Source organism: Ananas comosus, linkage group 7 (genome assembly GCF_001540865.1).
Source record: "Ananas comosus cultivar F153 linkage group 7, ASM154086v1, whole genome shotgun sequence".
Classification (NCBI taxonomy): Eukaryota; Viridiplantae; Streptophyta; class Magnoliopsida; order Poales; family Bromeliaceae; genus Ananas; species Ananas comosus.
In genome coordinates this window covers 1,040,289-1,051,496 of record NC_033627.1, presented here as the reverse complement: position 1 = coordinate 1,051,496, position 11,208 = coordinate 1,040,289, and the positions used below count along the sequence as shown (strand labels likewise).

Below are 11,208 nucleotides of genomic sequence, written 5' to 3'. Positions count from 1 at the left end.
CAGGATTGGGCGATGCGCAAGCGCCGGCGCGTCGTTCTCGTCTCTCCCGAAAAGTCAAAAGCTATGTTGTTGTAATCTCTATGTGAAGTTTACCCCACTTTTACTCTATCTTATTATTGATTATAATAAGCCCAGCCCAAGACTACGTTTAACGGGCCTTAAACGAGTAACGTTACAAGAAATAGTGGCCCCAATATGACGACAATAAGATTGTGGATTGTGACAGAGACAGCTTAATTATCCATCTGGTGGCTTTTCACCGCAGCAGAAGCTCAAAAGTTTAACTAACTTCCTGCTTCCTAGTGCAGCAAATGCCACAAACTACTTGTTTAACAAACATTTTCCTGCAATAAATTTAAGATACATGCAACTAAAAACCTTCCAACTTTTACAATGCCACAACACAGCAACGGAGAGGATTCTGATGGATTTGATATCAGATCTTCAGAAGCCCCATGTTTTTTCAGAACAAAAGTGAGTTCTTAAAGGGTGCAGCATACAAGAAAGGAGAAAACAGATTCAGGTGCAACCATCAATACAAGAATATCTGTTTTCAAACATAAACACCCACTGAAACATTTTCAGTGAACAGATTAGAGAACAATGTATACGCCTCTTACTCACAACTTCCTCTTTCTTTTTTTTTCATGGGTTCACCTCATTGGGTTTAAAAAGACCATTGATGAGCCGGCAAAAAATCAACATAACGAGCTTAAACTTTGGACAAGTAGTGCAAAATTTTCCTCTCATCATAGCACTCCAATTAGCTACACAAGATCACATGATTTACATCTCATTTGATTAGCCTCAAAATAAACTCTCGCCACTACCAGATTATGCAATCGATGTACTACTGAAAAGAAACCAATAGTAGTAAAATTCCCGGAAACGTGTAAGACCATCTAATGCTTATCATCCTTGGGAGTGTCTTTCTTAAGAGCCTGAGAGTCCAACTCCTTGGGTGTTGATTTTTCAGCAGACCTGCAGAAAAAGGAAAATAGATAAGAAAACAAATCTCTTCCTAGTAATAGTTTTGGGGGAGTTGGTGGGGTGTCGGGGGAGGAGGCGCCTAAGTTGTGACGAGCATTGAAATTATCATTAACGATACAATAGTCAAGGTGTATATCGTCATGGTGGTCATAACTTGGGTAAACCGCAAGAAACATACCATATTCAGACTTAGAAGACTTAAATATAAAGACATAATGACGAAATCTGCGCTAGTAAGGTGAGCTAAAGGTTATGCCAAGCTTCGACAAAAGTTCTCAAAAATCATCACTAAGGCCTTACCAGTTCTAGTTTCTAAATATATGGGTCCTCAAACCTACCCTAAACGCAATCCTCCAAGCTAGAATCAAAGTTCAATCTTTTGATCCTAGTTTCAAAATAAAGTTAGATGGGGTTAAATTTGTCAGCATGTAACAGATTAGTCAGCTAACAACTATATATTTAACATCCTGCAAGAATTGTAGGATCCAAATAAAGGATTTATCATCTATCGAGCGATACAGGAATATGAAGGAACTGTGCTCCATCCTTTTGTGTGTGCGGGTGCGAAATAGAGCTTCGTTTGAAGTTACCCTAAATTTACCTCCAAAATCCATCATAGACTGATAGATTCAGAGAAAAGCTCAAGGATAACTCAATAAAGCACATGAATCTTAAAGATACTTACATCTATCAACTGGAATGAGCATATAAAACGACATAGGAACTAAATCGAGCCCCCAAAACTAATGCAAGGGATTTAATTAGTCAATGAAAGGCGAAGGGGGGGAGGGATTGGTTACTTTGCGGCGGAGGCGGATTCCTCTTCGAGCCAATGGCGGATGTGGCGGACGTTGCGGCGGAAGATGGCGGCGGATTGCTTGACGTCGCTGCGGAGGAGGATGATCGCCGCGCTCACCCCCACCACCGTCAGTATGAAGTTCGTTAACGCCATTGATTCTTCTTCTTCTTCTTCTTCTTCTTCTTCTCACTAAACCCTAGCGAGCTCTTCTTCCCGTTTCAGAGGAAAAGTAAACTAAACTACAGCGTCTACAGTGCTCCTGCTCCGTCGGATTATGGGCTTTACGCAGCCCATAGTTAAACGCTGCACTGAAGAATATTCGCTGGATCTCGAATTTTCACGGCCCGTTTAAGAGGAAATTTTATATTCGTTTTTTTTTAAAAAAATGAAAGAAAATGTAGTTAGAATTTTACGAATTATATTTTAATTGACTCAGCGTAATCTGCCTAAGTTAAATAAATATCTTTCAGGCACAAATACTGGGCTGTAAATAATAAATACTCAGTGGGCTAAAGATTTGAAATAATAAAATACAATCATCTTCCGTGTTGTTTGGTTGAATCTAAATATAATTTACATGTAAATTCAATATTTGATTTAATATATTTGATTTCAACTGTTATAATTAAAATTATACAAAATAAGATAAAATTACGCACAAATTAATGACAAACTCTACCTATAATATTTAGAGAAATTAACTTTATATAATAGGCAATTGCATACCATCCTAATTAATCACCTTTTAAACTACAGTAATTAGATAAAGAAAATACTTCTCAACTGCATATAACGAAGTAAATTATCTAGTATACAGTGTGTCATATTACATCCAACTAAATAAATAATATATGGTTATAATTTTTATATTTCTAACTTTATGTATGCTCAACTATACAATACTTACACAACTTGCTGGCCGTAAAATAAGGCGCTAAAATTTGTTAGTAAGAGAAAAAATTGTTCCACTGTGTTATTGTCTTTCGTACAGAATGAACGTTATTTAGTTGTAATAGCAGATAATTAATTTACTAATTTCGGCTCAGTTTATGTTGGGTTTGGATTAGCTTCAGCTGTTAGCCTGGTCTTTGCTTTTACTTGTCTTTATACTTTCAGCAATAATTATATTGCGTATGGATTTAGTAATATAAATTTAGCACATTTAAAAGTATGATTCTGAAATATGAAGATAAAGTTCAAATTTAGCACATTTAATTCAGTTGCAAAGAGTTTTTTTTTAAATATTTTTTTAAAGCACTACTCAAATAGTATGTTACATGAAAATCTTTGGTTATCTTAATTTGTTTAATGTGATTATTTAGAAATCTCCTCTCCCTCCTCCGCCTCGGACCGCGTCTAACTCGGCCCTACTCGCCATTCGCTCAAAGGAGAAACGAGGGGAAAAAGCCGGAGAGGAGGAGCTTGAAACCCTAATCCCCGATCCCTCGCCTCTCGATCTCCTTCGATCCCCAGCGTCGTCGTCCTCCTCGATGCTTAACAGCATCTCCATCTCCGTCTCCGACGACGACGAGTTCGCCGGAAAGATGCGCGTCCGCGTCCGCCAGAAGCGCAAGAAACCCGACCACCACCACCACCACCTACGGCGGCGGGAGATTCTCCGGCGAGCCCTAAGGACGGCGGTGCGGTGGTGGCCGCTCCTCCTCTTCCTCCCCGCGATCGCGTTGCTCCTCTTCGAGAGCTCGAAGCTGGGACGAAGCCCCCGGGACGAAGGGGCTAAGCCAGATCTAGTCACCTCCGCTGGGGTTTGGACGTTGCGGAGCGAAGTGTCCCGATCGGATCGCGTCACCGTCTCCGGAGAGTCGCTGGGAAACCTAAATCGCCTCGATCACACCACTAGAGTCGTCAATGGCGTAAGAGAGCGTAAGACATCTCGAATCTATCTCTTTTATTAATGTAATGGAGTGATTTGGGTTGCAATGTGTGAGCCAATTTTGAAACTGAATATTGTAGTGTGGATGAGAATTTTTGTTATCCTCCACTAGGATTTTATGTTATAATACTAGAATTTAGCAATCTAGGATTGTTTGGATTTTATATTAGCAATTCAGCAACCTTATGAATTAGTTTATTTTAAAATTTGTTCAATTAATTAATGTAGATAGCTGACTTTTCTCTCTTACTTAGGTCCGATCGAAAAGTGTGAAATTGTGGGATTGGTATAAATTTTTAACAAGTAATTCATAATGTATTTTGCTAGAAGTGAAGATCATACTTGGTGTACGCAAGATGCAAGTTGACTGATAGAGAAAAGGAACAAATTTTAATTTATTTCTTAGTCGTGGGATTTAGAAAATTTTATTGGTTGTTCCATTACTAAATTGCAATTCCGCATAGATCTTCCTCTCTTAGCTTGTTTGACTTTTGACTCAAATAGAATATGCTGATTATGTTCCCCTGAGTTGACCAATTCTATTTATTCCCTCTTTCTTTGGAGCTGTGATGTGAGGCCTTGAGGAACTATATCTCCTATAGGTGAAGGGAGACATTGTTGCTGACCAATTTGACTAACCATTGTGATATAACTATACATAGAGCTTCAGCTTTGCACTAACTTTTTTTTCCTTCAAATTTGCTAACACAAATAATTCAAATTTCTATCATGGCCATTAACCTTCTTGCTTCATGTTGCTATGTGTATAACATGTTAAAGTTTCTATCGCTATTGCCATTATTAACGATTTCCTATTCAAATTCTTTGTCTTCACTTTCTAAATTAGTTGAAACTAAAATCCAAGGCAAATATATTGCTTATTGATACTTTTCTTGCATTGCCAGCTTGCTTAAAGATGCTAAGTACTGAGAAATTGGAGAATCTAGATTTCCCAGCAACTGCAGAGCCCAATTTTCCCATAAGGAGAGTTGTTTATAGATCAGACTACCATAAACATCACACCGTCAAAGCCAATGCTACTCATTTTCTGGACCAAGTAGAGCGTACAAGGTTTAACTTATTCACTGGATATCAATCACTTCGTGAACGAGAAGCAAGTTTCAAGGTTCATGATTATGTAATGCCTTCTTTGTTTTTGACATTCTATTTTATATTAGCTGCAATTTGACATTTGGAATCATGCGATAGGTTGTCATCGTCCTTTTATTTGCCTTGTCAGTTTCTCTACCATAGCATTTATCTGCATGCTTGAAATTTTCAGGTGAATGAAACTGCTGTGGTGCATTGTGGTTTTTACAGTGATAATGGAGGCTTTAAAATTTCTGATGAAGACAAAAATTATATGAAAACGTGCAAAGCCGTTGTATCCACCTGTGCATTTGGTGGCGGTGATGATCTTTACCAACCTATAGGCATGACAGAGGCATCTATTAAGAAGGTAGCTTTTACTAAATTTTGATGATTGGTAAACAATTATGTTCGGCTGCTTATGCAAAAATTGTTCTATATCACAGGTATGCTATGTGGCCTTCTGGGATGAAATCACTCGCTCAGCTCAGGAAAAGGAAGGAAAAACCATTGGTGATGACAACATGATCGGTCAATGGCGCATAATAGTTGTTAAGGATCTTCCTTTCTCGGATCAAAGATTGAACGGGAAGATACCGAAGGTAAACTAAGTTCCTTTTCATTTCCTGTGCATGTGCACGCACACGTGTGCACAAAAACAAAGATTTATTCTTTTAGGGGTAGCAGCCGTCTTGTTAACTATATATATGGTGTGGAACACAAATAGTTCGTTTAGGCTTCAGATATTCTTTTGGAATTTTGCAACTTTTTAATTCTTAACCTTGAGAATTGACTTCTACATGATTGGCTCACTCGATCATTCATTTTACAAATTAGATGGTTTCTTTGGTGGGATCTGATTAGATTTTACTTTGGCTGAACATTTATGAAATTCTCTTCTTCAGATGCTGAGCCATCGCCTTTTTCCTAAAGCAAGGTACTCAATCTGGGTGGACTCAAAATCTCAGTTTCGAAGAGATCCAATAGGTGTGTTAGAAGCGCTTCTTTGGCATACAAATTCTGTCCTTGCTATTTCTGAGCATGGAGCACGAAGTAGCTTATATGATGAAGGGAAGGCCGTTGTTCAAAAGCACAAAGCAACCCCTGAAGAGGTGGAAGTGCAATTAAATCAGTATCGTCAAGATGGGATTCCTGATGATAAAAGACTGAAAAATGGGAAGAAAGGTTAGCTTCTAATCATAGCTAGTGGCTGGTCTATAACACAATTTGCCAATTCAATATCTTAGCAATTATATACTATGCCATCCCAGAAGGAAGATACTGGGGTATGTTTGCTTCTTTGGAAACTATTCGATAGAGCTGCTTGAAGCAGCACTTATAGCTTTCGAAGTGCACCTCCCTAACAGTTTCTCGGAGTAGCTGAAGCAGAAGCATCGAATTAAAGAGCTTTTGCTTTTGGCGCCCAAAAGCTTATATAAGCTCTTGCTCGGCCAAAAGCTCTAGACTTACTGTTGTCAAACACCTGGCAGCATCTTGTTGCAGAGAATCTGTTCCGTAAGCTAGACCAAATGGACACCTAATCTAAACTGATGCATTGATGCTGGGTTGCTACATTGCAGCTCTAGCCGAAGCATCTATTATTGTGAGGGAGCACACACCATCAACAAACCTCTTCATGTGCCTTTGGTTCAACGAGGTAGTTCGATTCACATCTCGGGACCAGATAAGCTTTCCCTACGTCTTGAGGCGGCTACAGACGCCAGGAATCAACATGTTCCCTGTATGCACTCGAAAAGATCTGGTGAACAGTATGGGCCACAAGCAAAAAGTGAAACCTCTTCCAAGACAGTTTATTTGAGAATCTGAATCTCTCTCTCTCTCTCTCTCTCTCTCTCTCTCTCTCTCTATTTTTAATGTTTCTTCTAATCATTCATTGGCAAATAGCATCTCTAACCCATAACTTGCATGTAATGATTCTGCTTATTACTCCCTCCAAATGGTCCACATTCTTGGTCTAGTCGGTTGATCTAATTTCTTCGCAATGATTTATTTAACTCTCTACTAGGATAATTTGCCCTGAGGAGACCAACTTGTCCTCTAACAGGAGCATGGTTGAATCCTTGTTGATTCACATTTCCAGCTAAGTTTATTTCTAAATGAAATAAGCGAAGGGGGTAGCATGCTACCTATCTCTCTCAAAAAAAAAGAGAAAAAAAAAAAACAGAAAAAAAAAAAAACAGGAGCATGGTTGAAGCTCCTTTCTTGTTCGTTGTAATATGCGAAGAATTTCGCCTGTTACTTATATAGATATCATAGTATTAGTTTACAACTAGGATCACATGTTATGTGATCGTAGATGCTGATTTGTATTCAGGCATTTGGACAGTTGGTGTAGAAATGGTGCCTATTACTCGATTCTACAATGATAAAAGTGACTGTATACTGACAAAAATCATGATCTCGGATGGAATTGAACTTGTTCGTTATCCGTAGAATAACAAAAAGGTCTAATGGGGACAAGGGCCTGCTCATAATAAAGGGCTAGGCCCCATAAGAAGAACATCCTGTATAGTAGGTTTTGAAGAGACCAGCAAAATTCGCCGCATGTTCTGATTCTCACTCTAGGATGCGTGCAGCCCTGGTGCGGCTACAGCTTTTGCAGAAATATTTCTTGAACATAGCTATTGAAGAATACGCAGTTTCTAACAATATTTTCCAACAATATCGCCCGGCAATTGTGATTCAAAAGTCAAACAGAGCTTCCATACTTGAGACGAATAAGTTTTAACTTTAGCCTTTTCCTGTAGTGAAAGTACTGAAGTGCTACTTCTTTGTTGCAATTCCGCAAGACGCATCATTGCAATCTTCTGTTTAACTTCCTTTCGGGGAAGTTCTTTGGTTGCTCGAGTCCTGCAGAATCTAACGTAATTTATGTACTTATTAATGTTTATTCAAATTTTGCTTTTGCTAAAGATGGTGGTATTAAGTCTTACCCGGATTTTTGGCTGAGAATCTAAACACTTCTTTTTTCTTTTTTTTCCACTTCCTCTTTTTCGTTCTTCCTACGCTGTTTTTTTTTTTTTTTTTTGAGAAAGAGATAGCAAACTACCTGCTTTATTCATTAAGCGAAATGAATTTAGCGTACATAATCCTATGCTGTTCTACAATTTTATTATCAGTTAAGTACATACTCCACTTACCGTTTAAGTTTCTTTGATCACACACCGCATGATTAAGCTCCGTAATTCCGGCCGACTGTTTCCCTCACCCTTTCATCTTTATAGACGAACTTCGTCGTTTATTACGTTTTGGCGATATCTATAAATTTTTTTCACTCGTTAACTTTTCAACTTTTTTATCACTAACAATTGTAAACTAGAGTTGGCAATGTTTTGTCATTTTAAAGACTATTTGCTTGTAAGTACAGAGAAATGGATTGGAGCCAGATAAATTAAGCCTATATCATCAACTTACTACCGTAATTATGACTATGATCTTTGTTGATAAAGAGAGTGGATTCTCTTCGCTTTAAACTTTTAAAATATAAATGCAAGAGGCTATATGGTTGGACCATGCTACATACTAAAAATCACATAAAATGTGGCTAAACTACACATGGGCATCTTCACGGATCTCCATCTCTACAGGGTAAAGGGTTAGCTCATCCATGTGGTATGCCCATTACCAAAGCTTTCCATCTGTCTGTCGAATTTGTAGCCATCTTGTAGTTGCTGTGGTGATCTTAACAAATAATTTATCACGATATTTAAATAATTCTACAATTATTGAACCTGTTGTTCTTAGTGAATTTTGACATTATGTACCATGTTACTAAAGTGATCGATTTATTCCATAAAAACCTAAAAATATTTCTCCGAGTGTACGGTTACAGCATTAAGAGCCTAGTGAATGGTTATCCCTAGAATGTCATATTATTTTTTTTTAATTTAACATTATTTTCTAACTATTCGGTGCCCATACTAAACAATCCTCCAGCCAATATGGTAAGCTCTCCTCATGCTTGTATTTAAAATGCAATGAACATGTAAAGCTCCAAAACTCAAGTTGTGACAAAAAGACCAGCTTTTTTTAATATATATATATATATATATATATATATATAGAGTGGGCTGGTATGCTTTCGTAAGCACGGAGGCCTCCGTGCTTCCACTTTGTTTTCGATGTTCGGACTTTCGAATCGACGATCGGCTCCGTTAGAGTTGATCTAGAGTATTTAAAGTACCAAGAAATTAAATTTTGCGATTTTTCGATATCATTTGCCTAGTGATCGAAGGGGCTCAAAATCAATAATTTTAACGGCCGTGGTGAGCCGGTTGCAAGTTTAACGGTGTAGAAATATCCAAATCACGTGAAATTTTGATAGAAAATTCTTTATACCATATAAAACAAGATCAATAACTTTGATCTAAAATTTTAATGTCATATCATCATATTTTGTGAGATTTTTATTTTCAGCCGTTGATTTTGAGCCACTTCGATCACTAGGCAAATGATATCGAAAAATCGCAAAATTTATTTTCTAGATACTTCAAATACTCTAGATCAAGTCTAACGGAGCCGATCGTCGATTTGAAAGTTCCAACATCGAAAACAAAGTGGAAGCACGGAGCACTCCGTGCTTCCGAAAGCACCCCAGACGCACTCTATATATATATATATATATACCAGCCACCCCTTTTGTTAAAAGGTAAAGTTTTTTATCAGCACCAGAGTGGAAAGTGGTGCGTGTGCGTGATGCTGATCACTTGGCCCACAAATGTTTTCTTTAGCCTTGGTATACCAAAAAACCTAAATCCATGAATCATTAAGAAATGGATGCTTTGACAAAGAATTATACCTCACGAGGACAACATAGGCTTCTTGGGCTCCTCTAGAGATTATTAATCCCAAAGTAATGTGAGGAAAAATCCAATAGAGGAAACATTTTTTGGACAAGTTATCACCCTTCACCAGGTCACTAATATCAGAAACTAATCCACTAAATGTGTTTTAGATCACATTAAAAAGACATAACATATCAAAAATCATAATTTCATACACCTATTTTTGATAAATTGAATATTCTATACTGGAGATAGGCCTTTTAGAATTAATTTATAGGTCATATATATTAAATTAGATTCAGAGGTAGGGACGAACCGGGCATACAATAATTTCTCGGTTTCGTATAAGAATTATAGCCGTTGCTTTTATCCCTCACTTTCATCCCTTTTGAGAATTGTCTCATGTTCTTTCACCTTTTAAAAGTTCAACACATTCTTTGGAGAAAACCAGTTTTTATGAAAATATTAATAGAACGTAGATTAGTGTCTACCATATAATATATTGAAATAAATAATGGTGGTTGTTATTTTATTCGGTGTTGTTGGACGTGTTACAAAATTGTGGTGTTTACAATGTTAAACCTTGATTAGTTGCAACCACGTCTGAACACGAATTAATGTTCTTCTAAAAGAAATTGGAGTAGTACATTCATTTTCCTTGTTGATGGAGACATGCTAATATATTTATATATAATTTCGGGATAAAATTTCAAAGAGATTATCAATTATTGTTAGGTGTTGAAATTGGTGACTGAGTTTGGCGAGAAAACCAAAACTACGTAGAAGTTGTAAATAGTGTGACAAGACAAGGATATATAACATCATTTACATTTACATTCCTAATTATTGTTATATCTTATGTAAAATTAGTCATAGAACGTGTCAGATTCCTGATATTTAGCCCTATCTGTAAGAAAATCGAGTAGATATGGGTATGCGTGACTTTGAGGACTAATACAATTAAATAAACCATTACATGTTCGTAGGCCAACTTACGCAACCAATTTTTTTTACTGGAGGAACAAAAATTGAGATGCTAAGTACTAAAAAAATTTAAAATAATTGGCTCTAGTAAGAAGTGAAAATATGAGGCTTAAAAACTCAAAGTTTCAAATTAAAAGCTTGTAATTCTGATTTTCACTTTGAATGGTAGAAAAAATATATAATGAGAAAGTTATCAAGATTTTTACAATAAGTGTTGCTCAAAGTTTGTTTTCAGAACTCACAACTAATTCAAGTTTTTATGTACTTTCTACAAAGCTGCTATTTAACAGAAACATTAATAGCTTTTTAATGGACTCTTCTCAAAGCTTCTCACTGTTCTGACAGAAGCGGAAAATTGAAATTTTTACTGCTATTATTTATAAACTTCTTTTATATTTTATTATTATTATTTTTAAAATTTTTACTGCTAGTTGTGATAGAAAGAGAAGCCACACCAAATAAATTAATAAAAGGTCCCTATCTATCTGGTGCTAGTCAGGAACAAAACCTAAACCAAAACCAAAATTATCTTTTCTACCTGCTGTTCCTACTCCTATACGTGACTCCATGAAAAGATCCACCACCTATTTATTGTACTTCTTAAACAAGGTATGGAAAAAGATGAGCCATTTTAGAATATACGAAGGTCA

The 11,208-nt window shown here is 36.8% G+C and overlaps 2 protein-coding genes across 4 annotated transcripts; one reads left to right on the top strand and one right to left on the bottom strand.

Moving 5' to 3' along the window:
* LOC109713485 lies at window positions 525-2,064 on the bottom strand. The gene is made up of 2 exons (XM_020237593.1): window positions 1,791-2,064; window positions 525-981 (listed from the first exon to the last, which is right to left on the bottom strand). Exons 1-2 carry the CDS (start codon window positions 1,940-1,942, stop codon window positions 903-905), a joined length of 231 nt encoding a protein of 76 aa, XP_020093182.1. The 5' UTR covers window positions 1,943-2,064; the 3' UTR covers window positions 525-902.
* On the top strand, window positions 3,081-6,831 carry LOC109713489. Of its 3 annotated transcripts, none has more exons than XM_020237600.1 (6): window positions 3,081-3,670; window positions 4,586-4,818; window positions 4,963-5,139; window positions 5,216-5,371; window positions 5,675-5,954; window positions 6,041-6,343. In XM_020237600.1, exons 1-6 carry the CDS (start codon window positions 3,280-3,282, stop codon window positions 6,085-6,087), a joined length of 1,284 nt encoding a protein of 427 aa, XP_020093189.1. In that variant the 5' UTR covers window positions 3,081-3,279; the 3' UTR covers window positions 6,088-6,343. The 3 variants fall into 3 exon arrangements, with proteins under 3 accessions (XP_020093189.1, XP_020093188.1, XP_020093187.1); XM_020237599.1 differs by lacking the exon at window positions 6,041-6,343 and adding an exon at window positions 6,350-6,831 and having other exon boundaries at window positions 3,085-3,670; window positions 4,586-4,806; XM_020237598.1 differs by lacking the exon at window positions 6,041-6,343 and adding an exon at window positions 6,350-6,831 and having other exon boundaries at window positions 3,085-3,670.

Coding starts and splice junctions, on each gene's coding strand:
- LOC109713485 (XM_020237593.1), bottom strand. CDS start 1,942: ATGGCGTTAACGAACTTCATACTGACGGTGGTGGGGGTGAGCGCGGCG. Junction 982..1,790: donor GAATCCGCCTCCGCCGCAAA/GTAACCAATCCC, acceptor CTTTTTCTGCAG/GTCTGCTGAAAAATCAACAC.
- LOC109713489 (XM_020237598.1), top strand. CDS start 3,280: ATGCTTAACAGCATCTCCATCTCCGTCTCCGACGACGACGAGTTCGCC. Junction 5,140..5,215: donor CAGAGGCATCTATTAAGAAG/GTAGCTTTTACT, acceptor TCTATATCACAG/GTATGCTATGTGGCCTTCTG. Junction 5,955..6,349: donor ACTGAAAAATGGGAAGAAAG/GTTAGCTTCTAA, acceptor GCTACATTGCAG/CTCTAGCCGAAGCATCTATT.